This window comes from Myotis myotis, unplaced genomic scaffold (genome assembly GCF_014108235.1).
Source record: "Myotis myotis isolate mMyoMyo1 unplaced genomic scaffold, mMyoMyo1.p scaffold_m19_p_5, whole genome shotgun sequence".
Classification (NCBI taxonomy): Eukaryota; Metazoa; Chordata; class Mammalia; order Chiroptera; family Vespertilionidae; genus Myotis; species Myotis myotis.
The window spans coordinates 54748133-54776116 of record NW_023416357.1 but is presented as its reverse complement, the minus strand read 5'-3'; the positions used below and the strand labels follow the sequence as shown (position 1 = coordinate 54776116).

At 36.8% G+C, this 27984-nt stretch overlaps 2 protein-coding genes across 6 annotated transcripts; one reads left to right on the top strand and one right to left on the bottom strand.

The window, feature by feature from the left end:
- Window positions 1-71: 71 nt before the first annotated feature.
- On the top strand, window positions 72-27984 carry SPATA9 (spermatogenesis associated 9). 3 transcript variants are annotated; one of them, XR_004967772.1, is made up of 6 exons: window positions 8176-8288; window positions 13959-14122; window positions 18204-18299; window positions 23487-23739; window positions 27245-27335; window positions 27935-27984. XR_004967772.1 is itself a non-coding variant. In XM_036310720.1 (5 exons), exons 2-5 carry the CDS (start codon window positions 820-822, stop codon window positions 22672-22674), a joined length of 669 nt encoding a protein of 222 aa, XP_036166613.1. In that variant the 5' UTR covers window positions 72-95; window positions 797-819; the 3' UTR covers window positions 22675-23015. The 3 variants fall into 3 exon arrangements, 1 of the variants encoding a protein (XP_036166613.1); XM_036310720.1 differs by lacking the exons at window positions 13959-14122; window positions 23487-23739; window positions 27245-27335; window positions 27935-27984 and adding exons at window positions 72-95; window positions 797-885; window positions 22396-23015 and having other exon boundaries at window positions 8061-8288; XR_004967771.1 differs by lacking the exons at window positions 8176-8288; window positions 13959-14122 and adding an exon at window positions 14141-14391.
- On the bottom strand, window positions 4874-27895 carry RFESD (Rieske Fe-S domain containing). 3 transcript variants are annotated; one of them, XM_036310722.1, is made up of 4 exons: window positions 27123-27895; window positions 26975-27009; window positions 6184-6268; window positions 4874-5204 (listed from the first exon to the last, which is right to left on the bottom strand). In XM_036310722.1, the coding sequence occupies exons 1-4, from the start codon at window positions 27424-27426 to the stop codon at window positions 5035-5037; spliced, it is 594 nt and encodes a 197-aa protein (XP_036166615.1). In that variant the 5' UTR covers window positions 27427-27895; the 3' UTR covers window positions 4874-5034. The 3 variants fall into 3 exon arrangements, with proteins under 3 accessions (XP_036166615.1, XP_036166616.1, XP_036166614.1); XM_036310723.1 differs by lacking the exons at window positions 4874-5204; window positions 6184-6268 and adding an exon at window positions 8284-9203 and having other exon boundaries at window positions 27123-27441; XM_036310721.1 differs by lacking the exons at window positions 4874-5204; window positions 6184-6268 and adding an exon at window positions 24751-25368 and having other exon boundaries at window positions 27123-27320.

Below are 27984 nucleotides of genomic sequence, written 5' to 3'. Positions count from 1 at the left end.
ACCAGGAGGGAAAAAGATGAAAAGATTTTAAAGAAGACAGACAAAACAAAGGCTTCACCATTTTGCCTAGGTTGGACCTAGTGACCTTCATTTGGGTAAGGAAAACAATCTGTTCAGAAGTCTTTCTGAATTAACTGCTGGTATTTATTTTCCACTTGGCATCGTATGTGAATCATTTCTTTTAAAACATATGCCAACTCATTTCAAAGGGAGCTTTGTTCTCCGATGATCCATTAATTGAGGTATCACTGCAGAATTTGGAACAAAATTCAATTTATATTGTAGAACTCCTTAGTGTGGTTCATTTTTCAGTCCCTTCTCTTGCCCTGTGCCTCCAAATGCAGTTCTCACTGCCAGAGCAATCTCAGAAGATTCTGTAGCAAGTTCTCAGAGGCCCATTGTGCAGTAACAAAGAGTTCTGGCCGTAAGCTGTAGGTTCCGTCCTTCCCTGCTCTCCCAAGTGGAAGGCTGCCCTCACCCCTCACTAATGGGAGAGAAGGACAAGCATTGCTCAGGCCTGCAAGCTTGCCAAGCCAAAGGAACCGAAGCAAGAACTCATCATGCCAATCAAACCTATTGGGTGGATATGTGGGCAGGTGTTGAAGAACTTTTCTGGAAGAAGTAAACACAAGCTTGTGAAGGGGATATGGGTGTGGGAAACGGAATAAAGCCCCCTAGGGTTTGCTTGTTTTTCCAGCCACCTAAGCAGTGGACCCAGTGTTCCCTGTTGTGTTGAATTATGGTTAGGGGATATTTTTTAAGATTCCCTCCCCCCTTTAACTTCTTTTTGTCTTAGTTGAGGGGATCCAGAAAACAATCATGGACCTTGTAGATGAGTTTAAAGATGATATTTCTACCATCCCACGAGTGTCACAGTCTAATCAGGTAATGTGATCTCATAACTGAAAAGAATTGTAAGAAGTATATTGTGTTTTTAATATCACACCAATTATTTAATGCTTGATTTTGAGGTCAGTGTTTCAAGATTAGAAAAACATTAATTTCACTTCATCCCCCTCCCCCAAACACACACACACACACACACACACACACACACACACACACACACACACATTTTAACTCTTACTCATTGGGAGAGATTGGGGACAAAGAAGTAAAGTAGATAAACTAAGTTTAAAGACAGTCACTGTGTTAGATTGAAAAACTAGAACGCTCTCAGCCACAATTGTGATGTAGTTTACTTATATTTGCTTGCTATAAAATCAGAAAAATACCTAAATATGCTTTCATTAAAATCTCTGGCACTTAAATCAGTGAAAAAACTGACATAACTGACTTAAATTATACCAAAGGAAAGATAAGTATATGTGTGTTAAACATCTGTTCCAAAAAGGATTTGAAACAAAATTTTGGGATTAGAAGAGGGATAAGAGAGAGAATTTTATAGTCAAGAAAAAGTAACATGTGTAGGGGACACATGTAACCTGCTTTACTTAAAAGTACACAGCTCTCAATGGAAGTGTTGTTTCAGTCATTTTGACCACAGTTGGAATGGCATGCGTTGTAAAGTTAGGTGGTACAGTAACAATCTACTTATCCAAAAATCAGACTTTTGGCAATGTCAAACATGAAAAACATAGCCGAAACCTGGAAGTAAACAAAAAAAGCACTCTGAGTAACATACTGTAATCACAAAATCTATATATTTCATTCTAGAGAAGGAGGTATTAGAGCTACCTTTAACCATTCATCCAGACACCCAGGCATCAGACTGGTATTTAGTATTTTACTAAATACTACAGTATGGGACTGAGGAGAGGAAATACAGAGATAAACATGATAGGATTCTTCCATTCATTGTGCTTAATCTAGTGGAGACTAAGTATAAACAAGTAATTGCATTAGAATATGGGAAGAGGTAAATCCAGTTTAGAGGAATAAAGGACTCTACCTAGAATGGCCAGAGAGGGCTTCATGCCGGAAAGATGCTTAAATTGAGTGTCAAAGGATGAATAGGAGTTTACAAGGTGAGCAAAGGTGTAAGTGGGCAGGAGCAGAGAAGAATATTTCAAAGGAAGCAGTGTCAGACCAAAAAGTATTAAGCATCATGTTCCCAGAATGTCGAGTATATATGAATAAATGGCATGGGTCTTGGGTCTAGACCTTGGGGAGGGGTGACACTGAAGAATAGTTATCTGGATGCATAGCGGTCAGATGGCATCCAGACGGAGGTCATCTAAGTAAGGTAAAATAAGGCCTACGAGCTCCAGAAGGCAAGTTGGATTTTGTAGTACCATATCTTAGACTTGGTGTTCCCTTTGATTCCCCTCTTTACATTCCCCTGGTCTTGGTATAAGTCTTTTGAAGCATTGGAGAGTTTTCTTGGCTATGGCTGGAGCATTAAGAGGTGAGCAGGTGGCTGTGCTTGTTCTGGGATGTAAAATGCTTTGGGCCAGCACAGTCGTGGCAGTAATTATTGAGAGAGCCTCGATGACTCTTAGGAGGCCAGACACAGACCAGGAAAGCCCCACTGCCCCTTCCAGCTGTGATTCTTCCACAATTGCCAATGTTAGAGACCAGGGATTTTATTTAATCAAAGAAGTTTCAGGTTTCTTTACAACTCCTTTCATCTCTTCCTGCCTTCTGCATAGCCTCATTATCACTAGAGTCGCACCATGCTTTCTGGTGAAGTAGATTGGTATTCTAATCCTCAAAGAAAGAACTCTTCTTAGTTCCAATTCACTGAAGTAATTTACTTATAAAAACTTTACCCCACTCAGAGAATATAAACATAGTTAAAAGTTCTTCATTTCTCATTTTCAAAACACTTAATATTGTTCTTTTCCACCATTTACTGTGAAGAATGTGTTACTGAGATTGGCAGGGAGCCAAAATAGTTAGGAGATGTGGTAACACATTGAAGTTATTTGCTCTTCAAAAATAAGTTATCCAGAAAACAATGCTAATACTTCATTGTTAACTAGATTATTTTTAAAAGGTCATATTGTAAATGTTGCAAATTTTATTATTTTTATAATTCTCTTTAGTTCCCAAACATACTAAAAGGAATGAAGGCTTTGCCCTACCTGGTTTGGCTCAGTGGATAGAGCATCGACCTGCGGACTCAAGGGTCCCAGGTTCGATTCCAGTCGAGGGCATGTACCCTGGTTGCAGGCACATCCCCAGTAAGGGGTGTGCAGGAGGCAGCTGATCGATGTTTCTAACTCTCTATCCTTCTCCCTTCCTCTCTGTAAAAAATAAAATATATATTAAATAATAATAATAAATAAAAATAAAAGGAATGAGGGCTTTATTAATTGGATTATATTTTAAATCTTTAAACATTGTGATTAGTATTTAAATAATTTAAAAATTATTATTTTAGGCATTTGTTTATTTAGGAAAAGGCCATCTTGCTGGCCTGGGGCAAAAAAAAAAATTGATGGGAATAATGGAGTTTTTATAGAGAAATCTACCTGACCATAACTAGGATATTCTATAATTCAGTTATATTTTTATTTTTGGTGGTTTGTTTCTTATAGGGCACTATCATTATTGTGAAAGTTACAAACTACATTTGCACTGAAAACTTTCTGGGTGGTTTCTAATTTAATATTTGGTATATTTCTATGATATTTCTCATTATTGTGATTTTTTTTCTGATACTCATCATTCATTCATTTTAACTTGCATTTATAGAGCACCTACTGTGTGCCATCTTTCCAGACACTGAGGAAAGATGAGTAAGTGAAGTGGATATAAAACACTGTCATAGAACTTAAATCCTAGTCAAGCAAAAACACAATAAACAAGAAAAGAACATATGTTAATGGGTTTTAAGGAGAAGAAAAAATACAGCATGGAAAAAACATGAAGTAAGGGTAGGGATTACAATTGATGGTTAAGACTCTAGAGGGTCTTAGTGAGAAAGTAATTCTTGAATTAAGACTTAAAGCAAGTGACGAAGAGAACGTTGGTATCCTTGAGGGATCAAATGGCATAGCTAAGGCAAAGTTCCTGAGGTGGGGGTATACCTAACAAGTTCAACAAGTAACGAGGAGGAAAAAGGAGAGAAACAGATGAGGTGGCCAGAGAGGTAAAGAAGAGACAACCTTTGTAGGGCCTTGTCGACCGTGGTATGTACTTTGGCTTTAACACTGAGTGTACCAGGAAGCCAGCGAAGCAGTTGAATAGAAGAAAAGCAAGATATGACCTGACATACGTTTTCATTGTAGCTCTCTGGCTGATGTGTTGGGGAAAAGAATGAAAACAGGCAAGGTCAGAAGCAGGGAGACCAGTGAGGAGGCTAATTCACAATCTCCAGACGAGATGATGGTGATATATAAATACAATGGACTGGGCATTGGTATTGGGACAGTGAGAAGTGGGCTATTCAGAAAAAGAATTGAGTAAAATTTGCTGACAGGCTGGCTTTATAGATGTAGGGTAGTAAAAAGCTGGCATAATAGAAATTGGAGTTCAGCATTAAAACTGCTGATGATAGAGAAATGGGCCTGGCTCTAGGGAAAATTAAAAAGAAAAGGGAAAGCAGGATATGTATTGAAAGGATGGAGCTCAAATCGAGAAATATTTTGAACCAATCTGATTAAGTTTCTTTTGGTAAATGGTCTTTAAGTACCTGTCTCTGAGGTGATGGTGGTGGTTGGAATTTCTTTTCTGACATTTGCTGATACGCTCAGATGAAGATAATGATGACAAAAATAATCATCTAAACTTGCATATTTTGCAACCAATTCAAGGATCCTTACTTATGCCAAGAGTGAAAAAAAAATGAGGGAAAAGAAATGAGGACTTCTTAATTTGGAGTCACCATTTAAATTTACACACACAGCTAGGTAAGAAAATATATAGCATAGATAATAGACAAAAAGAAAAAGCTGGTAGCTCAAAAAAAGGGGGGGAATGTTTTATTTAAATTTTTTCTATTAAAGCTAGTTTTAAAAGTAACTAATTGGACTCATTAACTTAAACTGTTGACTGGTTGTTGTTTTTTTTAAAAAGAAGAATGTCTCATTCTCCATCTAAATGAATGTAAGTAGCTGTCTTCTGCTGTCACTTTCGTATTCCAGAGACTCGAGGAACCACCGGACATGCACCCAGTGCCTGTTTGGTTTCTAACACTGTTCTTAAGAGCAGTAACAAGTTGATTCCGTGTTTTGTGGCAGGGAGAGTGGAGGTGATCAGAAACAGTTTGTTGTCAGAAGTAATTCTTTCCGAGGTATCTAAGAAAGTATTAAAAAAGAGAAAGCATTTTGAAAACTCCGAAAGGCCCTAGCCAGTTTGGCTCAGTGGATAGAGCATTGGCCTGTGGACCAAAGGGTCCCAGGTTCGATTCCAAAGGCAAGTACCTCTGTTGCAGGCTCCTCTCTGTCCCCCAGACCCTGGTTGGGGCTCATGCAGGAGGCAATCGATCGATGTGTTTCTCTCACATCAATATTTCTCTTCGTCTTTCCCTCTCTCCACTCTCTCTAAAAATCAATGGAAAAATATCCTCGGGTGAGGATTAAAAAAAAGAAAAAAACAAAACTCTGAAAGGAAGCACAGTTATTAAATTGAAACCATTTGAACATTAAAGGAAACAAAGATGAGGAACAGGTTAAGTCTGTTGGAAAAAGCCACGAATTCACGATGAGACTAAAAAGAGAAAGATAATAAAAAGTGCATGAAAGCATTATTGTAATACACACTTGAATTTTTAAAAATATTGTGTATAATAAATGCTATATTTTGCTCAACACAAATATGTGAACCCTACAGGAGAGTTTTGACTAACAGATAATCAGTTACAAATCAGCTTAATTTCCTACAGAGAAAAATTTAGAAAGACAATTTGGAAAAGAGGGGAAAGTTAAATGGCTCAATTTAGTATAGTGTTTGGGGGAATTAATCAAGATTGTTTAATAGAAATACACATATAAATTCAGTGCATGGTCAATGTGTACAGATCACCAACATTTTATAAAGAAACATAAAATAAAAAGAGGAAAAGTGTAGAATGCTAATGTTTTGCAACTGCAAAAATGAAGGGTTCCTAAAACACTGAATGATCAGGTAGAGGAGGTGTCAGTAAAGGCAGAACAACTGCACATGTCCCATTCCTGATCGCCCTGGCGCTGTGGCCCTCATCTTGATGATTAGAAATTGTAATGAGAGAAAGCACAGTATATTGTAATCAGAATGTACTTATTCTAGCTGCTTCACCTTGAGGAGGAGTTGGGAGGAAGAATCGGTGCAGTGTGGGGATGGGAAGTCCTTCCTCTGTCCCTCTTGAGTTCTTATAGCTGGACTAATAATAAAATTGGCACAAGACCAGACAACAAAAAACAAAAAAACAATTAAAGGCATGCAAACAGATCATCAACGATGCTCAGAGAAATGACCGATGCAGGCAGCTTTTTACATCTTGTAGACAAAGAAATAAATTGTGAAGAATTATCATGATGAAGGAACTTAGATTTGGGTACTCATTAGTGAGGAACCTAGTTTGGGCTTGGGTAGTAAATTAGTAAAAGAACAAAAAAGACAATTTTTTTAATACACACTTCTCAGCCCTGAATTCCCTAACTCTGGTGATAAGGATGTGTCTCATTAGACTCCAGGTGCAGGAATAGAATTTTTCACATTGGAGATTTATCTCCTGCTTTCAGGGAGAGAGAGGAGAGAGAGAGAGAGAGAGAGAGAGAGAGAGAGAGAGAGAGAGAGAGCCCAAAGTTGTTTTGCACTAGCAGTTTCTTAAGTAATTTTAATTCAAAATAATTGATATGCCATTGTGGGATATTTTGGGGTGGCCTTCCCTACGTCCTGACAGCAGCAAAGCATAAGGTCACAGAGGACTTGAATCTGTATGTGCAGGAGCTTTGGATACTGCAGACAATGTGGTTCCTCTCCCTGGTATGGGTACGCTCACAACCCGAGTTGATTGCACCTCGTACTATTTTGCTTGCTCTATCTACCACATATTTGCTTGTAAGAATGGCTCTATTCTATAATGGTTTGGAATTGTAGCAGTCCATAATTTAGATTGCATTTTCTGCTGTTGTATAGACTAGCAGGGTTAAGATCACAGGTGAGCCAATGGGACTTTTCCATAAAGTTAACAGATTAAACCAGCACATGCTGCAGAAATACATCCTCATTGACAGACTAGAATGGCTTTTTATTTTTATTTCCCATGGCAAAGCTGACCAGTAAGAGAAGACTGAACTTTGAGGACAAAAGCAACAATAATAAAATTATTACTTCAGGATGAAAATTGAGGTATTTAAAATATACAGCATGTTAGCTCTTAGACAAATATATACTCGTAATGTTAATTGTAGACCAAAAAATTCATTTAAAAGATGTTTTATACTTACATATTTTGACTCAACAAATAGCGATTCAAAGTTGCTTATACTAAAAAGCCAGAAAAGCCCGTAATATTACTTTAAAGAAGAATGGAAACTATACTTGTGTGTTGCCTGGAATGCAGTCTGACCACATTGCAAGTAATTTCCCTGTGATTCATTTTCTGGTAGAGCAGAGAAGTACTACATTTTATGTGTTTTGGTAATGCCACACATTTTTCAGAACGCTCATAGAATTTTTTAGAAGTGTCCTAAACTTGTTGATTAGTATATAGGGTATTTGTTTTATGAATTATGTATGTATGCTCTATTTTATCACTTAAAATGTTTAAAGTAAGCTGGGAAACACAAGTTTTGAATAATAATTATCATTTGAATAATTCAAACATCGAATAATATTTGAATAAGAATTGTTTATTTTTTAAAGACCTCTTAAATATCGATGCAAAAAAATAAATAAACCTAGAGAGAAAAGTGGAAAAATGTGTATCTTTACAATAATAACTGAAATTCTGGATAGTTATCCTAAGGAACAATTCATATATTCATGTAGAGATTTGAGTACGTAGTGGGGTCTGTGAGTGGTAGGGGTGCGATATCCTCAGTAAACATGGAGTGCATGCCTGGGACCATGCACAGTGCACAATTATGTGGTACTTGTTCTCTGCTAAAGTAGATTTTAATTCTCTGGAGAATCGCACATCAGTCACTTTTCAAAGGCTTATTTTCCAGAAAAGAGAAACCATGAAAAAGCCATCTAAAGTCAAAATGGCCATTGCTTTAGCCAAGATCAACCGAGGAGCATTAATTCAAGGATTGAACAGCATATCCAGATCCTCCAAATCAGTGGCCAAACTCCTGCAGCCTCGACTTGCTTGTAGACTTTTAGAGTTAAGGTGCATATCTCACCGCCTGCTGAGGGAAGTTAACGCACCAAAGCAACCCCTGTATAACATACAGGTGAGTGAATGTTACATTTGCACAAGATATGGATCCTTTTGATAGAAAATTGCAAGATTTGAAAAATGTAGGACACATTTGATTGTCCTACATGTAAAACAAGAATAGTTGGATAAGAGAAATGAATAGTTGGGTCTTTTTCCAAGTATATTCTCTGGTTTAAATAAATCTGAAAGAGGAAGTAATGTGGACTTTTCCTATCTCGTTATTTAATTGAATTATATAAAACTATCAATTTCAAATGTTTCATCCTAAATATCAGTCTACAAATTACTACTAATGTCAAACCTAAAATCCTACGACAAACCTTAAAAATGATCGTTTTTTCATTTCCCCATAAACTATGTTTCCAAGTTCATCTTTGACTGACATAATGTATTGAGTATATTTAACTATGCACTCATTTTGATAGACCTATCAACATCCAGGTATATTTCAGATTATATGTTCTACATTGCTTCATTGAGGCTCTGATAAAGGATAACAGTTCTTACAATGTTTTGGGGACTTTTTCCCCCCTAAACTTTATGTCACAGAACTCTGGATTTTTCAATCTGGACATTATTTAAAGCATTCTAAATATTTGTTACAAAAGATTTAGAGTCATGCAAGTCTGGCATCTAATCAATCCCCAGAACAGATTGATTTTAATTCTTTTGTTGAAGGGAGAGAAAACCTGGCTCAAACTGAGTTCAGCCAAAAAGGAGATGTATCAGTTCATGTAGTAGTTGAACAACAGAGATGATAAGGTTTCGGGCATAGCTGGATACAGGTGCTCAAATGAAGCCTTCAGGATCCTGTTTCTTTCTCTCGGCCGCCTGGTTCTTCTTCCCGTGTTGACGCCTTTCTCAGACTGATATTTCTCTCATGATCACATGATGATTTGCAGCTGTTCCAGGGTTTCATCCTTCCAGGCTGAATTACAGCAGAAAACAATGAGCATCCTTAACTCAGCATTCCTGGCCAAGCCTGAGATTCACTCTTGGAGAATGGCTTATGTCTAAACCAGGGGAATGGTAATCACTGATTGGTCTAGAACTCAGTTACCTGCAGCATTCCCAGAGTGGGGGTTGGAACTCCATCCAGACCACATGACCTGAGAAAGGGGAGAGGATGAATCCTCATACAAAAATCTGGGTTGTTTTGAGCTGAGAAAATGGATAATGGATGGGATTGCTAAAATGAACAAAATATTCATCATACAGGAATTTCTCTAATCAAAGATTTTGCCATTTCCAGAAATCATCAGATAGTTCAACTATGAACTGCCTGAGACAGCATTATAAAGGGCTGTCTTAATGATACCTGATGTTTGAGAAAGTAAAAAATGATTTTTTTGTGCATCTTTAGATCATCAAAAAGAAATATAGCTGACTCATATTATTTTAAATTCCCATCAAAATGTCTGTCTGAATCTAATGTTTTGCCTTGACATTTCTTTCCTTGCATTGTTAGATCCAACGTTTTTACAGAAGATTGATGTAAAAGTGTCCTTTGAAGACCATTTCTGTATTCATTATGAAATCATGTTTAAAGGGACTGTCCATTACATTATTCATAGTCTTTCCCTTTGCTCCTCTTTGCTGTGAAGGATGAGATTTTTACATTATTTACAAGCTAACAACTTAGCCCACCACAGTTATACACACACACACACACACACACACACACACACACACACACACACTCTGACAGAGACCAGAGCCTTGTGGCAGAGACACAGATTGTTTATTATTCACAGCAAGCACAGCAACCAGAGCAATATCTTGTGTCAGTTTTCTACACTGCAGTTCCCACAGGGCAATGAGCTAAGAGCCAGCTGTTATCTCTGCGTGTACATAGTAAGTTGCATCACAGGAGAGGAAACCTGAAATTAGGAGATTTAGCCTTTTATACGGTTGCTGGAAGTCTGCCCAGTTTGGTGGGGTTGGGGGAGAGGGAGAGAGAGGGAGGGAGAAGGGCATGTGTCTCTGGAGGGGAAGGCGGAGAGGCCTTTATTTTTAGTGCCCTGTGACATGTCTTGGGGAGTACATCACTAGATCTCTCCAGAGGAATATACTTTCTTTCAAAATTGTTTGCTATTCAACCATGTCCTTTTCTCAGAAGATCCAATCTGTCCAGGGCTGAAAGAAATCTTTGGAGAACTGAATGCCTATACTCATGAAAATTCAGTGGCAGAAAAATAATCTCTATTTTCTGTTGAATTTGTGTTTCCTTTAATATTAAGAAAACCACAATGTGTTTGCCTTTTTGCCTTGATTGACAGTGAGTTTCACAGGTAAATTTACAGCTTAGTTGTGATAACTTATTCCAGGAACCTGAGATGAGAGAAACAGGTTGAAGGATTAAATGACTTATCTAAAGTCCACATGCTGACTCTGACTCTCTTTTGACATCTATTCAAGATCAACACCTATGCCATCTCTTCTCCTTTGTTCTTGTTGTAATTGTCTTAGGACATAGCTTTAATTTTTAAAATCCTTATCAATAAAATATTTCAAAATATGTGAAAGGTAGTTTATCAGAAGTTCCATCAGTATTTACCTGGTAGTAATATTCTGCCATATTGCCTTCAGAAATCTCCTTTATAAAAAGAAATATAATTAACCATGCCCCAATCCTGTCCCCTTTTTCTTTCTACCAAACTTAATCATTATCCTGATGTTGCTGTGAACATTTCCATGCATATGTTTTTATTTTCACTACATTTGTATTCATATATTTTACTGTGTATACTTAAAATTTATATAAAAAGGTATGCTGTACTTATCTTTTTGAAACTTCCTTTTTTACTCAAAATTTATATATGTAGCTGTGATTTATTATTTTAACTTCTTTGGGGTATTATATTATAAGAAAAAAACAATTCACAGTTTATCTGCTACTAGACAGATGGATAATTTAGTTTCCAAATTTCTTGTATTACAAGTAGTGCTTCAGTGAACATTCTTGTAAATAACTCCTCATGCATATGTATGAGACATTCTCCGGATGTATATCTGGAAGAGGGATTGCTGGGTCATGAGGGATGCACGACTTCATTTTTATTATCTATTAGAGGCCTGGTGCATGAATTCATGCATGGGTGGGGTCTGGCCACCCATCCTGATGGGGGCTGAATGGGGCTGGGTCGGGGGGGGGGGGGAGGGGCCGTGGGAAGTTGGGGGGCCGATTGGGGCCCTGATCAGGCCGGTTGGCTGCTGCAGTATGTGTCATAGCAACCAGTCATTCCAGTTGTTCAGGTCATTCCGTCATTATGGTCATTTGGCCTTTATATATATAGATTGTCAAATGCTTTTTAGATTCAGTACACTTGGGGATCATTGTGATTCTTGAATCTCAGGATAAATTCTTCAATTCTGAAAAATTCTTAGTCATTATTTCTTTAAATATTACATCTTTCTCATTTTCTCTAATCTCTTCTTCTGGAATGCCTATTAAAATATGCTTAGAGTCTTCTCACTTTATTCTTTGTCTATGTAATGTCCTCATATTTTCCCTTTATCTTTCTTAAATGCACTTTGAATAATTTCCTCTGAGCTATCCTCCAATTAATCAATTCTCTCCAGCTGTATCTAATATGCTATTTTACTTATTTAATGTGTTTTAAATTTCAAACATTATACTTACCATTTCTAGAAGTTCTATTTGGTGTTTTCCTCAAACTTCCAATTTTTATTTCTTTTCAAAGTGTCTTTTATGAGTTTGTTTCTTTTTTAAAAAATCTAATTATTTTAAACACACTTCTATGTGGTCCTTTAAAAGATTTTTCTATGAGATATTTGGGGGATGCTAATCTTCCTGACTATTGTGATATAATGTCTCACTCATAGTAGATAATTTCTTTTGGTGTTTTGTTTTATTTAACTGAAAGTTTTTTTTTCAATGGGGATTTTTTAAAAATAGAAATTCCTTGTCTCTTAGAACTGTTCCTCTAAAGGATTCAGCTAGTGCTCCAGGCATATCGGCCCCTGGTGGAGCCCAGCTTCCTTACTTTCTTGACTGGTGGGTGCACTTGTCCCAGTCCCACTTTCACTGAGACTCTCCAAAGGCCTACTCCTCACCTCATGTGTATCCAAGTCTCATCTCTAGCCTCTTTGTTGAAACTCAAGCCCCAGCCATTATTTCAGGGTCCAATAACATCCCCAGAGCTCCTGGGATATAAACTCAGACACTTACTCTTCCAGTTTTTAGTTTCCTCTTTGTTCCTGGCAAGCAGATTTCCTTCCTTCTTCCTTCCCTTCTTCCCTTCCTCCCTCCCTCCCTCCCTCCCTCCGTCCCTCCCTCCCTTCCCTCTTTCCTCCCTCCCTCCCTCCCTCCCTCCCTCCCTCCCTCCCTCCCTCCCTTCCTTCCTTTCCTTCCTTCCTTCTTTCCTTCCTTCCTTCTTCTCTTCCCAGTTTTATATTGCATTTTTGTTGTACAAATTTACATAGAATTTGTAGGTTGTGTGTGTGTGTGTGTGTGTGTGTGTGTGTGTGTGTGTGTGTTCATTAACTCTGCCATGTTGCTGGAACCAGATATCCTTCAGCTTTGTTTTGTTTGTTTGCTTGTTAATCCTCACCCAAGGATATTTTTTTATTTTTTCTGTTGATTATTTTAGAGAGTGAAAGGGAGAGAGGGAGGAAGGGTGTGAAGGAGAGAGAGAGAGAGAGAATGAGAGAGAGAGAGAGAGAGAGAGAGAGAGAGAGAGAGAGAGACATTGGTGTGAGAGGGACACATCAATTGGTTGCCTCCCACATGAGCAGCTGGGCCGATGGAAACTGCAGCCCAGACACAAGCCCTTGACCAGGAATTAAACCCAGGACCCTATGTCTGAGGACTGATGCTATAACCACTTAGAAACACCAGCCAGGGCCTGTTTTATTATTATTATTTTAAATTATTGATTGATTTGAGAGAGAAGAAGGGGAAGAGAAGTGTGTGTGTGATGGGGGCAGGGTATTGAGATATGTTGTTCCACTTATTTGTTCATTGGTTGATTCTTGTATGTGCCCTGACCAAAGATCAAACCTGCAACCTTGGCATATTAGAATGACACTCTAACCAATTGAGCTACCTGGCCAGGGCCCAGCTTTCCTTCTTAATATCTTTTATAAATTTCAGTATAAGATGGTTGAATTTGGTTTTGGAAGTAAGTAAAGTATAATTCTACTTTTTCATTTATTCAACAAATACTTTTGAAAACCTGACATGTAAAATCATTAGCTTCGGTAGTAGGCATTTATAGATGTCTTGTCCTGGGCCTATGAACTGTGGGTGTTATAAGCAAGCAAGCAGTGCTAGTAGATTGTAGCAATTACATCATCAAAGTGTGCAAAGTGCACTATGGAAGCATCAACAAGGGGCATGTCATTCCAAAGAGTAGTCAGTGTAGGCTTTCCAGAAGGTGATACTTGACCTGAGACTTGAAGTAGGAGAAATTAGCCTTGCAAAGGGAGAATCATTCCAGGAAGAGAACAGTGTATATTAAGATGCTGAAGCAATCAAGAGCATGCCTTAGGAAGTGTAAGTAGTTTTAAATGGCTGGAGTGAGACAAGTGGGAAAGTCCCAAATCAGAGGTTCCTGGGCCCTTGAGGGTAGGAATGAGGAAGAAGCTTTACTTGGGGAATGTGCATTAACTAGGATGTAGAATCAGAATTGCCACTGAAAGGAAACTAACTTGTTTCAAGGAAGAAAACAACATACTGTATCTCAAATCTGAAAGTCTCAGTGATGACTAAAAGAGAAGTATGAACAGTGAAGACAATGGCCTGGAGAGTCAAAGGAACAACAGAATAACATATGTGATGTGGAGGTCAATGGATCAGTCAATGGCGCCAAAGTGTGTCAAGATGTAAGTGGCATAGCACAGAGGAGCTATACCAGCCCTGCTACACTGCTTGGCTGCCTTCCCAACGTGACGGAGTTCAGCTTATGCAGAGTGAATTGCAACATGAATTCTTTCAAGATTTGCCAGGCTGCCTGTGTCAAGGTGGAACTTTGTGGTGTGCAGAAGTAAAAGGAGTGAAATCTGGAATACTTTGCAAGCAGATATGCTTTACGGATACATGGAGGACATGGCTTTATGTAGGAAAGCAAGCAGCCTCATTAAGCTATCTTTAGGTATGTTCAAAGGCCCTCTTCATGTGCTCTGTCTCATCTCTGATGAGAGGATGGTGTACCCAGAGCACCTTGAATGATTCTACCAAAGCTCTGTTGGATATTATGTGGGTGGGAACACCAGTCAGGCAGATTGCCGTCCTCAAGAACATAAAGTATTTTCATTAGGACACTGACTATATATCTCCAATTCAAAGATACTAGTATTGTGCCAAATATGAAATACCCAAAGGCCCAACTGATACAGGTGACCTGAAGGGTCTGGTGGCTTGTTGTGACATGAGTGAGCACAGAGAGTTTGGGTTAGGAGGTTCCAGCTGGACATCTTGTTAAAACAGACTTCCTTGGTACCTGGCATTTGCTTTGCACCTTTGTGAGTCGGGTTGCTCCTCAAAGACTTCTAGGTTCTGCAGGGCTGAGATTGTACTGATATACTAGTATCTGCGAGTTCTAGAAGGGGCCTCAGGAATGGAAAACCAAGTGGAGAATATCCTGATGGTTTTCCACCTTCCCAGCACCAGTGCTCACGGATTGGTGCATCTGCTAAGCCTTGTAAGCTGCTCTAAGCTGCAGTGACCTAGATAATTAGCTTGAATGCTGACTTGGGCCAAGACACGTCAGCTCCCAGACATAGTTGTTGACTTTGGCAGGCCAAGCAGGGCCACAGGACCGGGAGCACTTCCGGCATTAGAGATAACTGTTTCTACTTTGTGCAGGCAAAGTGAAGAAAACAGCCTCTAAAAGGTCTGTGCCACAGGTGGACCCCAGTGACTTACAGTGTTTTTCCAAGGTGAGGGTCAGGTTTTTCTAAGTAAAGTTTACTCCTTACCCCAACCCTCCGGTGTAGACTACAGTTTTGGGTTTAAACTACAAGCCTCACAAATATCAGGCACTTCTTAGGTCCTTGGATGAGCCTGCCATGAGGCTCTCTTGGGTGGTGTAATTCAAGATCTGGGGAAAGGGACCATTCCTAGAAAGCAGAACTACCGAAATCTTGAAAACATAATTCTCCAGTTTGGCCAAGAGGTTGGGATGTTTGAGCTTTTACAGGACCACCCAATTAAGAGCTTATTTGAAACTAGTGATCCACAGGATGTTAATACTGGGATAAACAAAGTCAAATAACTTTCTTTACTCTGTGTGGACTGCTAGGAGCATTTGCTGTGCTCATTAGTATTGTGAGTTGCTAAGCAAAGACATGGTCATGTAGCTTTCCCAAAATAGGAAACACTTTTTTTCCTGAACCTATTAACTGTAGTCAGTATTTCTTACAACACCTACTTGTGAGTCACTGAGTTAGTTTTCCCTATTACCCCCCTGATATCCCTCACCAAGATGGTTTTGGACAACATAAACTAAGTGGGACCTGGTAATACTCCAACCTTCAGGTCACCTGTAAATGGATCTTTATTTTCTAAACTGCTTATAGTTTCCTTTTTGGTGATTTATCCCATTATTAGTGAAAATAAGATAAACACAGTTCTTTTATGAAATGAAGCAGTCAAAATTATGTGGGGGAAATTTAAATATTGAAATGTTTTTACTGTTGAAATATCCATATATCTTATGTAGTAATATTACCAAATTAAAAAAAGAAATATATGGGAATAATATTGATATGAAATACTTTTAATTTAAATATGCAAAAAAAACATAAAATTAATATAAAAACAAGGTTAAGATAAAATTTCTGAAATAGGCCAAGATTATTTAAATAAAGACTTCAATTTACCAAATTTTTCTTTATCTCAGTTTTACCATACACTGTTCCTGCTCATCGCATGCCAACGATGAAACAGGGTAGCTTATAATATGAAAAACATGTATTACAACTGAGTCATAAGTTTGAAGAATGGCCACTTGCCCGTAGGCATGAATTTTGGAGGAAATGTATTTTCTAAAAGGATGATTTGTCAAAGGAATAGCAAGTATTTATTAAAAACATTAAAATGGTGAAAAACTGACCCTTAGGCAATGTACAGATTCATCACTCAGAAGCAAAACATGTATCAAATACATAATTTATTTTGAAACTAATCAGTTTTAATTACCTTTAGGTGAAGGACAAAATCTGAAAGAGAAAGATGCATTGAAAGAGTGACTTATGCATTCAGACTCTTCTGTTTTTACTGCATATGGCTTACCAGTTATTAAATATGGACCTCTCACTTGCATTTATATATTCACAAACTCAATCTTTTACTCTGCTAGGAGGCATTTTGCTGGAGTGTATTTGCTTTCCTTCCTAATATCAGCATCTGCTCTCTACTAGTATAACATCTCCTTATAGCCTAACAGTGGGATTCAAAGGCATGCTATCATTTTGATTCTTCTACAAGAGGAAAACAGCAACAGGTGCTTTATTTCCTGGAAAATCTTTCAGAAGCCAGGAACACTGGGAAAACTTCCAGAATGACTTATAGAAGGAGGGGGCTAAAACTGCCCCTACCTCTCCCTATATCTAAGAGTTGGTATAGCCTGAAAGGTAGGAAATAAGAAGGGCCTCCCCGCCCCCCCCCCCCCCCCCCCCCGCAGCCACCTCTTAGCTACTAGGCTAGAGAATATTTTTGCTTCAGCATTCCATAAATCTCTTAAGAAATAAGAAGGGAACTTGTGATAGCCATTTTGTTCACCATTCAGCAGTGACAGCAGCAAGCAAAAACAGAGTTTACTACAATAACAAGTATTTAGATCAGAACCTGGTACACAGGGCCACGTAAATGTTTGTTCATTAAAATGTTATCATAGGTTCTTTGGAAACACACTTGAAAGGGCTGCAATATACCATTGAGTAGATATAGTGTAATTTACCTAATCATTCTATCATTGTTTCAGTTTTTCAATGTTGTAAATATCTGTTCTTTGTAGTTTGTGTGCATTATTTTATCCGCTACAGCCTGTACCTTTTGGGAGTTATTGAAGCCATCAAGTAGCTCGGCTGTTACTGCAGAGGAGCATGGCTAATGGCCATGGCACTGCTGACTGGCAAGGAAATGGTTTTCCTAATGTCCTCATTTTATATCCTACTCAAGGCAATAGAGGTGGCCTATGAAAGTATAGCTCCCTTGAATCGAATATGTAGTATTATTGTTCTAGGCAGGGACACCTTCTGTTGCCAGCAGGTGGAAACATCTGAGAGACAAACCCATTATTGATGTAAACCTTCTCTTGGTTTCAAAAAGCATGCTGGATGCGAGCACAAAGCATTTCCTGAAGCGTAATGATCATGATTAAGGATGGCCTTCAGCAGACTTATGATTAACATTTCCAAGCAGGTCATTAATCTCCAGGAAATGTTCAGTGTGTTGATTACTGTTTGCTTAATTGAAGAAATGAATAATGTAGTAAAGGATGATTACATAAATTTGAAGAGACTGTTGTTCTAATATGCACAGCAGCACCCCCTAGTGAACACTTGGTAAATGTAAAAAAAAAAAGTTAAGGTTTTTATTTTTTATTATTTGATCTTAAGGAGGGGAAGGGAGGGAAGGCCCGAGGGTTGGAGGGAGAGAAACATTGATTGCCTTCTGGTACAAGGAATGAGGCTCTAACCAACTGAGTCACACCACCGGCCAGCGCAAGGTTCTTAAAATTGACATGTCAGTTTTTGATGAGCAAAAGAAAGTATCTTTTTACAAAAGGAAAAAAAAGAAACTAATATATTTTTAGAATGTGAAAACCCAGATTGATCTAAAGTCAATGACTTTATTTGGAAAAAATACTTAAAGTCTCATTTTTCAATAACACTATAAAATTTAACATTGTAACATTGAAAACTTCTGTTTTAACAAGAAAACTCTCTTCTGTTTTTGCAGATCAGAAAGGGTTCTTTGTTTGATATCATTTCCTTTCCAGCAAAGACTGCTTTAACTAGCATAATGTATGCTTCATACGCAGCACTAATTTATTTGGTAAGTTAAGCAAAATATTAGAATCTAGAAATAAATATCCTTATGTAAGATTAAAGGTATACTGTACATTCTACTCATAAATCACGGTACTATTCTCTTGTTACACAAAATAATTTTACATTAAAAATTTACTTCAATCTCTAAAAGCTAATTTGCTTAAATACCTTAAGTTATTTTGTTTTTATAAGGTTTATTACCACTTGGTCAAAATATTGTGGTTTTTGCTTTCATTTAGCTATAGCTGTTTTGTTTCAGCCATTGTGCCATAGTTGGCTAAAATTCAGTATTCCATTGTTTAAGTCTGTGATTTGGGGGAAAACAAATATTAGTGTGTTTTGAATTATGAGTGCTGTAAATTAAAAGTGTATTTTGAGTTACAAGTGCTGTAATTTAAAAGTGTTCATCAAAAGACTCACTTTCCTGGTGAAAAAAACACCCTTTTCCTATTGCCCAAGAACACTTATTATGTTCTTAATCAAGTGAACTTATATATGTAGGTATATCTGTAGACTCTCTGTTCTATACAGTTGATCTATTTCTCTATTCTTGTACCAATTCAACACTATGATTTACAGAAGCTTTATAATGTCTTAATAATTGACAAAAATATAAAAGCTTTTATAAATTATAAGGGATTATTTATTTTAATCTATTGCCATTTATACTTACCTTTAAAATTTTAAAAAATATATAACATACAAAGAGAAAAGTACGCAGCTTGAATCATCATAAAATCTATTAACCTATGTACCACACATGTCAAGGGAAAAAAAATTACTATCATTCTATCATTCTAGAAGTCTCTTTCTTGTCCCCCTCATAATCTCTAACCTTGTCTATAAAGGCAACCACTATTTTGACTTCTAACACCATAGATAGTTTTGTTTGCATTGTATATAAGTAAAATTATATACAACATATTCTTTTGTATTTGCCCTTTTTTGCTCAGCACTATCATTGCAACATTCATTTATTTGATGCTTGTAGCAGTGGTTTGTTGATTGTCATTGCTGTGTAGTATTCCATTAATTGACTCTATCACTATTTATCCATTGTACTGTTGAACATTTAGAATATTTACAGCTTTGGCTATTGTAAGGTGCTATGAATATTCTTGTACGTATGTTTTTGGTGAAATTGCTGGACCATAGAATATGCACATGTTCATCTTGTACAGATGTTGCCAGTTTTCCAAAAATGGTTTTAACAATTCATTCCAGGAAATTATAGAGTCCAGTAGCTCAACATCATCACCAACACTTGGTATTGTCAGTCTTTTCCATTTTAGTCATTCCTGTATATATGTGATATAATCATATTGTGGTTTTAATTTACATTTCCTTGATTATTAATGAGATTGAGTGGATTTTTATACATTAATTGGACATTTGAATGTCCTTTTTGTTAATTTCTGTTAAAGTATCTTCTTATTTTTCTATTAGGAATTGTCCATCCTTTTTATTTTTTATTGTACTTTAAAAATATATTAGGAACAAACCCTCTTTTGGTTACATATGGGAAAATTTATTTTATTCTATGACTTGCCTTTTCCTGTTTTATCAGTGTGTTTTAAAATGGAAGTTCTTACTTTTAATATAATTTAGTTTATTAACTTTTCCATTATGTTCAGAGATTTAAATATCCTAATTAGGAAATTTTTACCACATCCAAAGTCATGAAACTCTTATTTCTGATGCATTCTAGGAGCTTTATTATTTTACCTTTCACTTTTAGGAATTGGTATGAAGTAAGAGTCAAACTTTTTCTCCATGGGTATCCAATTGAACAGACTCACTTCCCTGGTGAAAAAAACACCCTTTTCCTATTGCCCAAGAACACTTATTGTGTTCTTAATCAAGTGAACTTATATATGTAGGTATATTTGAAGACTCTCTGTTCTATACAGTTGATCTATTTCTGTATTCTTGTACCAATTCAACACTATGATTTACAGAAGCTTTATAATAAGTCTTAATAATTGTCAGAATAAGTCCTCCTTTCAGCCTGTGAACATGGCATCTCTTTCTGTTTATTTAGGTCTTCTTTGTCTTAATCATTTTTACGGCTTTTTTGTTAGGTGTCTTGCACATTTATGTTAATATTTTTTATCATATTGAAACACACAGTAATAAAGACTAAAATTCCCCATAATCTAGATTCAGTGCAGTCCCAATTTAAATATGAGCAGGTGTGTGTAACTTGAGTAGTTAATTATAAAATTTATAGGGAATTACAAGGGGTCAAGAATACCCAAGATACTTTTTAAAAAAGTAAAAAAAAAACCAACTACTTAATTTTAAACACATATACAGGTGTTTTTTTTTTTTTAAAAGAACAGAGTTTATCAAATATTTTGAAAGTGTTTCAAATTTTTGAGATGTGTTCAATATCTTAAATGTGAATTTCATAAAAAATTGGCATTCAGTTCAGCTAGAATGCAGATACACTGCAAAAAATGGGTTGGATGAAATGGCTATGTTGAACAAAAAAAAAAAAGAAAGAAAGAAAAAAAGAAGCCTAAAACCAAAATTAAACTGTAATTTCCCAAAGGCTTTTGAAATAATCTCACATGATTTGTCATGTTATAAACATTCTAAGCAGGTAATAGAAACAATTTTTGGTTATCTGATAATTGGTCATATATGCATCCAAGCAAGACCTAGGAGTGGTCAGGTCTGGCATTATGGTTTTGAAGGCATATAACATATGTTGGAAATTAACACTCTGACTGGAACCATACCAAGTGAAAAGTTGACAGAAATATGAACAACATTAAGATGAGCTAAGAAATCCATTGAGATAAGGAAGCAATAATCAGAAAAGTAGGAAGAAAATCAGTGCAAAGGAAATAGACTCAGGAGGTTGAGATTGATAAGTGTAAAAACAAGCAGAAGTCATCAAGAAAAGTGAAGATTTTATTTCCATTAGATTTAGTAGTAAAGGTGTTGGAGGTAACCATCTTGAGAACTTTCCTTCATTTTCTAAAACTGGGACAGAAGTGGTTAGGATGGGGACAGATAAAATTTTGTAGGTGAGGGAAAAAGAAATATATCAAATAGGATAGGGCTTCCCAAACTTTTGTCATAGCATGGTATACACAGAAAATGATCATATTTGGGATAAATGCATGAAGCTGTCTGCAGCTGGAAGTGATGCACCTCAAGTTTTATAGCTCTAGGTTTGGACATACTCAGATGCAAGTAAAAAAATACCTGCAGTTGTCTTAATTGATAAAGATATTTAAATATCACTCTTAATTAAAAGTCTGGAGTTAGGCTGGCATTCCCAGGTTTGTACAATGGATTTACAATGTCATCATGAACCCAAAGCATTCTGTTTTTGGAATTGTATTTCTCTATATGTTTTGACACTTTCTTAAAGTACTAAATGGTATTTTTTGAGGGGAATTGGATCACGTTTATTTAGAAATCATTTAGCTTACTAAATTTTTACCAAAATGGTTGTGCCCTTCCAGTTGTACACACAGGTATAAGCAAAGTCCAGGGGCTACAAAAGCAAAAACAGAAAACCTACTGTGAGGTATTAACATGTTGGAGACATTTCATCTCTCAGAAGAAATTTTCATTTAATTAAATCAGGAGAATAAAGAAAATGTTTCATTTAATTAAATCAAAGGATAAATATATAGAACATTAATGAATTGAGAAAAAGGATGTAAAGCATATCTTTATTGAGTTATACTAGGTTTTAATTTTCTTTCTAGATTATGGTGCTATATATTTAGAACAAGGAATCAATCTCATGATGTTTGCCATGTGCCAGGGGTTCCAGAAAGGAAGTGCTTCTTTATTAGAATATGTAGATTAATAACTTTATATTAAACACTAGAGGCTCAATGCACGAAATTTGGGCAAGGGGCTCGGCCCTCGCCGCCCTGGCTGCCTCGGCCCTTGCGGCCCACTGCCTCATGGCCCCGCCCACTGGTCATTCTGGAAGGTCATTCCAGAAGGTCGTTCTGCTGTCAGGTCTAATGAGCATATTTGCTCTTTATTATATAGGACTTTATTGGACTTTTTATCTGCAAGTTTAGTAGCTTAAAAAGAAACTTTACTTTTCAATATTTTTTCATTATTAGACAGTCTGTGTTAATGCTGTTCTGGAGAAGGTAAAGAAAATTTTCCAAGAAGAAGAATCCATAAGGCAAAACAGAGAGGAGAGCAAACATCTTAGAAAATCCTTTTCTGAGCCTGCACTTTCTGAGCCTATGTTTCCCGATGGTGAAATCAAAGTGAAATCTTATTGTTCATTTCTGGATCAGCCTGACAATATTTCAGATTTTCCTGATAATATGCTGAGTAATAAGATCCAGGTTTTACATTCTGTGTTTGACCAATCAACTGAAATAAATGAATGAGCAAATCTGTACATAAATATCACTGAACAGCTTAAGAATTATCTATGTAATAACATTTCATCTGATAAAACTAGGAAACTAGTTTTCATATACTGACTACTCTGCTTTTTAAAAGGGTGGGGAGGAACTAATAAAATGTCATTCTGAAGTGTTTATATGGTAGAGAAAACAAAATGAATATGACTATAATTATTTTTTAATGAACATGAAAATTTACCCTTTGGTGGGTTAGACTTTATGCTGTGGTTTATAATATAGAAGTATGTACTGTATAATACATTTATGTTTTTATTAAAGGCTTGTTTTGAGTATCTTTCTAATTATTTTTCTGGGAAGGAAAAAAAACCTCTATCAAAATGCTACATATCTTTTTTTTTTTTTAATATATTTTATTGATTTTTTACAGAGAGGAAGGGAGAGAGATAGATAGTTAGAAACATCGATGAGAGAGAAACATCGATCAGCTGCCTCCTGCACACCTCCTATTGGGGATGTGCCCGCAACCCCGGTACATGCCCTTGACCGGAATCGAACCTGGGACCTTTCAGTCCGCAAGCCGACGCTCTGTCCACTGAGCCAAACCGGTTTCGGCGCTACATATCTTTTTATGGATATTTTTCAAAGGATATTTGTTTTCTATCTACAGGCTAGATAGTTCTGCCTATTTCACTTCTTTTGTAACTCATCTATAAAGTATGACTATTTTGCAATTCATTGTTGTCAGGAATGTATGAAACAATGTTATTTACAAATCTGATGAGAAGATTTCTGTACATGAGGACAGGACTTGATATGACATTTTTTATTTCCAGATTAGAGTAACAGATCTAAAGCCAGAAATCAAGTCCATATTACTCATTGTTGCCACTGGATCCTGAGAGAAAATGCTCTATAATTGAGCCTGCAAACTAGAGCCATGGCTTTGCCTGTAGGAGGTACTGAGGTTTATTCCATGAATTAAAATTCTGGCCACATTTTAAGACCTGCCTGGTCATTGGAGGACTGGCACCTGATATAATAGGCTGGGATGTGTCCATCCTAGAGATGGTACATTTCCTTTACCTGGTGAGTAGCTACTGTCATAAACAATCCTATCTAATAAAGAGGGAATATGCTCATTGACCCTCATGCCGTCGAAAAGATGGTGGCACCCACAACCAATAAGGAGGGATTATACTAATTGACTGCTCCACCCTTAAAGATGGCGGTGCCCACAGCCAATAAGGAGGGATTATACTAATTGACTACCCTGCCCTCAAAGATGGTGGCGCTGACAGCCACAAGATGGCGGCAACCAGTCCCCTCAGCCCCCCAGCCCCCCAGCCCCCCAGGCCAGGTGAGTCCCTTAGAATGCTAAGTATTAGGTTTGGAGCTATAATACGATCCTATGCCAGTAAGAAAACTGCTGTGCTTTGAGACGAGGTTTGTTTTTCTCCAAATTCATATTCTCCTATGAATAGCTAGGTCTTTCTGTTTTTACTTGTTCTTATATCCTATGTGCTGCCAAGTTTTAGATGACCAGCACCCCAGGAATTACTGGTATAGTACAGGCACCAGGCAACCAGAACAGCATTGGCCAAAAATAATTGGCAGGGTAAACCATTTCACATCAACTCAGCAGAAAGGATTCTGAGGAATAACACCCTACATCTCTTCCCTCTGTAACATTTACATGAAAAATAAAAACATGATTACTTGAAAATTTCATATAGGCATTCAAAGTACTTTTGCTCACTGAATAGGAGACTTCACATCTCCCATGGCCGGGCAGCAGCTATGAGTGTCTTCCTATGTTGAGACTATGTGTCTTGACCAGAGAGAAACTGAACCAAGATTTATGTGGCTTTGATGTTTAGCACATTGATAAGCTTCATATTTTTAAATTCAGCATTTCTGGAGGCAATTTTTAAGTGTAAAAAGTCTGCTGTATACATATTTAAAAAGACAGAAGTTAAGATTTAAGCATTTCAGTGTATTTATATTTTACCTTAAAAAGTAGTAACAACAATCAAATAGGAGAGGTGAGGAATATGTGGAGGTATCAATGAAACAAGAATGGAAGACTGCTAAAATTGCTGAAGTTGGGTGGTATGAGTTTATTATATAATTCTGTTTACTTTGCATATATTCAACTTTTCCATGATAAATAAAACCCGCTACGTCAAGGACCACCCCAATTTTTCTTAATAGATCTTATTTTATACCTTTTCTTCATTTTAGTTCAAATTACTTTCATCCTTCTTTAAGTGCACATACCAGGCCTATGCATTTTATAGATTTCATACTCAGTACTTATGCTTTTGAATCTTTCAGAACTGTATGATTTTTAAAGATAAGTAATGTGCCTATGTTGGAAAAAAGTAATCATCTTTGGTATTGAAGCAAGGTTATTTTTAAAACATACACACTTTTCATTGCCATATAATTTTATCAGGAAGGACTCTTAATTACTTTGAAGTTTCCAGTGGCATAAAAATCTGAGTCATACTTAACAGGTTCATTAGAAAGAGTCACATAAATATTCCCATTGTCCACTTTCACTGTATGAATCCTTTGCTTTATTCCTTTGGAACACCACTTGGGTTTTGCTGATGGGTCTTTAGGGTTTATAGACTGATATAGTCCTTCTCCTGTTGCCAAAGTAATTTTGAATTTATGCCAGGGGCAAACTATACACGGTCGTCCATCAAAATCCTAGGGAAGGAAATAATTGATTTAATAGTCTGATATTTCCAATGTTCACAATAAACCTCAGACTCAGCACGGAATCTATTGCAGAAGAACCAGGTTAAAGAACAAGACAGCTTTTCTTTTCCCTCCCATTTAGAAATTATTTAGCATAAGGCAGGATCTAATCTTAGCAGTTATCACATCTGTTTTGCTATTGATGAGAAGATAGACCTCTGCCAGAAGATTATTAGCTCAGCAACTATACCTATTGCTGCAGCTGTGCTGTTACCTATTAGATGTCAATGTTACTTCCTTGACAGAAATGAGGCAATGGCTTCAGATGCTTCTTAAGGAATTTTCACTAACTGCTGGGAGAATGGTAAGCTTCAGATATAATTCAAGAGAGGTTACTAAAAGCATGAGTGCATATATTAATTGAAGAGCAATTTACGATCCAAAGTAGTCAATTCTCAACTTCTTAATTGTATTAAAAACGGTGCTTCTCAAATTTAAAAGAGCACAGGAGTCACCAACATTCTGTTTAAATTCAGTAGGCCTAGGGTGGGTGCAAGATGCTGCATTTCCAAGAAGCTTCCAAGTGACACCAATATTTCTGGTCTATGGAACATACTTTGAGTAGCAAGGTCTTAACAGCTCTCATGGTCTGTCATGGTCTGAAATTGGGAGAAATTCTTCCACATTTATCAGCACCAGGTGCTTACATTTTTTAAACACCAGAAGTGCTGGAATACTGACATTATATCCCCACAAAACTGTTGGCAAAGATTCATATTTCCATAAATTATGAATTAATATTTTCATAAATTATTAATTATAAATTAACATTCATAATTTAAATACACATCCTTTTACATGAGGACATGAGGGCAAGTGGGGAACTAGGTAGATATGAAGTGTAGAGAGAGCAGAACACTAAGTTTAAGATTGTACTTTGTACCAGTCAGAGAAAGTGAGAGAGAGAGAGAGAGAGAGGGCTATCAGTTTCATGAAATGGAAAAACATAGTATTCCATAGCATGGCTATTTATAACTTATTTAAACGGCTTCCTATTGTTAAAACATTTAGGTTACTGTCATTTTTAAAAAAATATATTTTTTATTGATTTCAGAGAGGAAGGGAGAGGGAGATAGAAACATCAATGATGAGAGAGAATCATTGATTGGCTGCCTCCTGCAAGCCCCCTACTAGGGATTGAGCCTGCAACCCGGGCATATGCCCTTGGCCGGAATCGAACCTGGAACCCTTAGTCGGCAGGCCGACGCTCTATCCACTGAGCCAAACCGGCTAGGGCTGTCATTTTTTATTACAATAAATAATGCTACAATAACCATCTCCTATATACATTTAAACATTTGTGCAATTATATCTGTAGAGTAGATATCTCAGAGTGTAATCGCTAGGTCAGAAGACATACATAGTTCTCACATTTGTCTGTGAAATGGTTTTCTTTACATTGTAGGGCTGAAAATTCCTAAAATATTAGCAATTATACTAGAAGCATTAAAGTATAGTGCAAAGACAAATATAAATTATTTTTGACTACGGAATAAAATAAGAATATAAATAGAAAACATTTGAGTTTTTTGAGAATAGATTTAATCTTACATACCTCTATTTCTCCCAAATGTAAAGGTCCTCCTGAGTCTGAAAAGAAATTGAGTATTAAATCTAGTCACTAACAAAACCCCCTGAAATTTTGATAGCTTTGTGGTTAGCAAACAAGTACAAGATTTACAAATAAAAAAATAAAATCTTACGGTAACAGCGAATATCCATAGCATGATATTCTCCTTTGTGGTAGAAAATGACCACTTCTCTATCATGGACAACAGCTGTCATCCTTTCAGATTTCTTAATGTCATCTTCTCTGCCAACATAGACAGAAGAATATTCCGCCTTCATTTCAGGATCTTGTTCAGGGCTACCAAGATCCATGCTAGCTGAGCCAACAAGAAAAAGGAAAAAAAATTGTAAGTGGCCTTCACTAGTCAGACTATAACTTAACTCACAGATAATCACATTGTAAGAGAAGTCTGATTTCTCTGAGACTGATAGAAGCATTTTTTGTAGCTATATAATACATTTTAAAATACTGAATTATAGTCATGATGTTGAGTTACTGACTTTTAAAGCTTGCCAAAATTAGGGAGGACTCCTCACTTTAAAGCTGGACTTATATTAGATTCATTTCAGTGTGTAAGGTGGATATTTCAGAACTCTTAAAACACAAGACTAAAGTTTCACTACCCTTTTGTTCCCGATCGAACTCAATGCTAAACATTTGGTTGTTATCCTGTTGAATTTAGGACTCCACGATAGTCTGGATAGTCTTGGACCTCTAGGCTGAGGTGTATCACTTTCCCCCGCTTCTTTATGTATTGGTTTTGGGTGTATAGCTCAGTGGTTAGACAATCATAATGTACATAGCGTTTCCCTCAATATTTCCAGTACCTCAACTGGCACCATACATAGTTACACAATATTATTGACTATATTTCCAAACACCAGTTCTCTCTTTGGGTCTATGAGTCTGTTTCAAGTTTGTTTGTTCATTTATTTTGTTCTTTAGATTCCACACATAAGTGAAATCATATGGTATTTGACTTTCTCTGATGGACT

Coding starts and splice junctions, on each gene's coding strand:
- RFESD (XM_036310722.1), bottom strand. CDS start 27,426: ATGCTTCTATCAGTCTCAGAGAAATCAGACTTCTCTTACAATGTGATT. Junction 27,010..27,122: donor TATGGATATTCGCTGTTACC/GTAAGATTTTAT, acceptor ATTTCTTTTCAG/ACTCAGGAGGACCTTTACAT. Junction 6,269..26,974: donor TACATTTGGGAGAAATAGAG/GTATGTAAGATT, acceptor TTTTATTATTAG/TCCAGCTATAAGAACTCAAG.
- SPATA9 (XM_036310720.1), top strand. CDS start 820: ATGGACCTTGTAGATGAGTTTAAAGATGATATTTCTACCATCCCACGA. Junction 886..8,060: donor GAGTGTCACAGTCTAATCAG/GTAATGTGATCT, acceptor CTTATTTTCCAG/AAAAGAGAAACCATGAAAAA. Junction 8,289..18,203: donor AACCCCTGTATAACATACAG/GTGAGTGAATGT, acceptor CTGTTTTTGCAG/ATCAGAAAGGGTTCTTTGTT.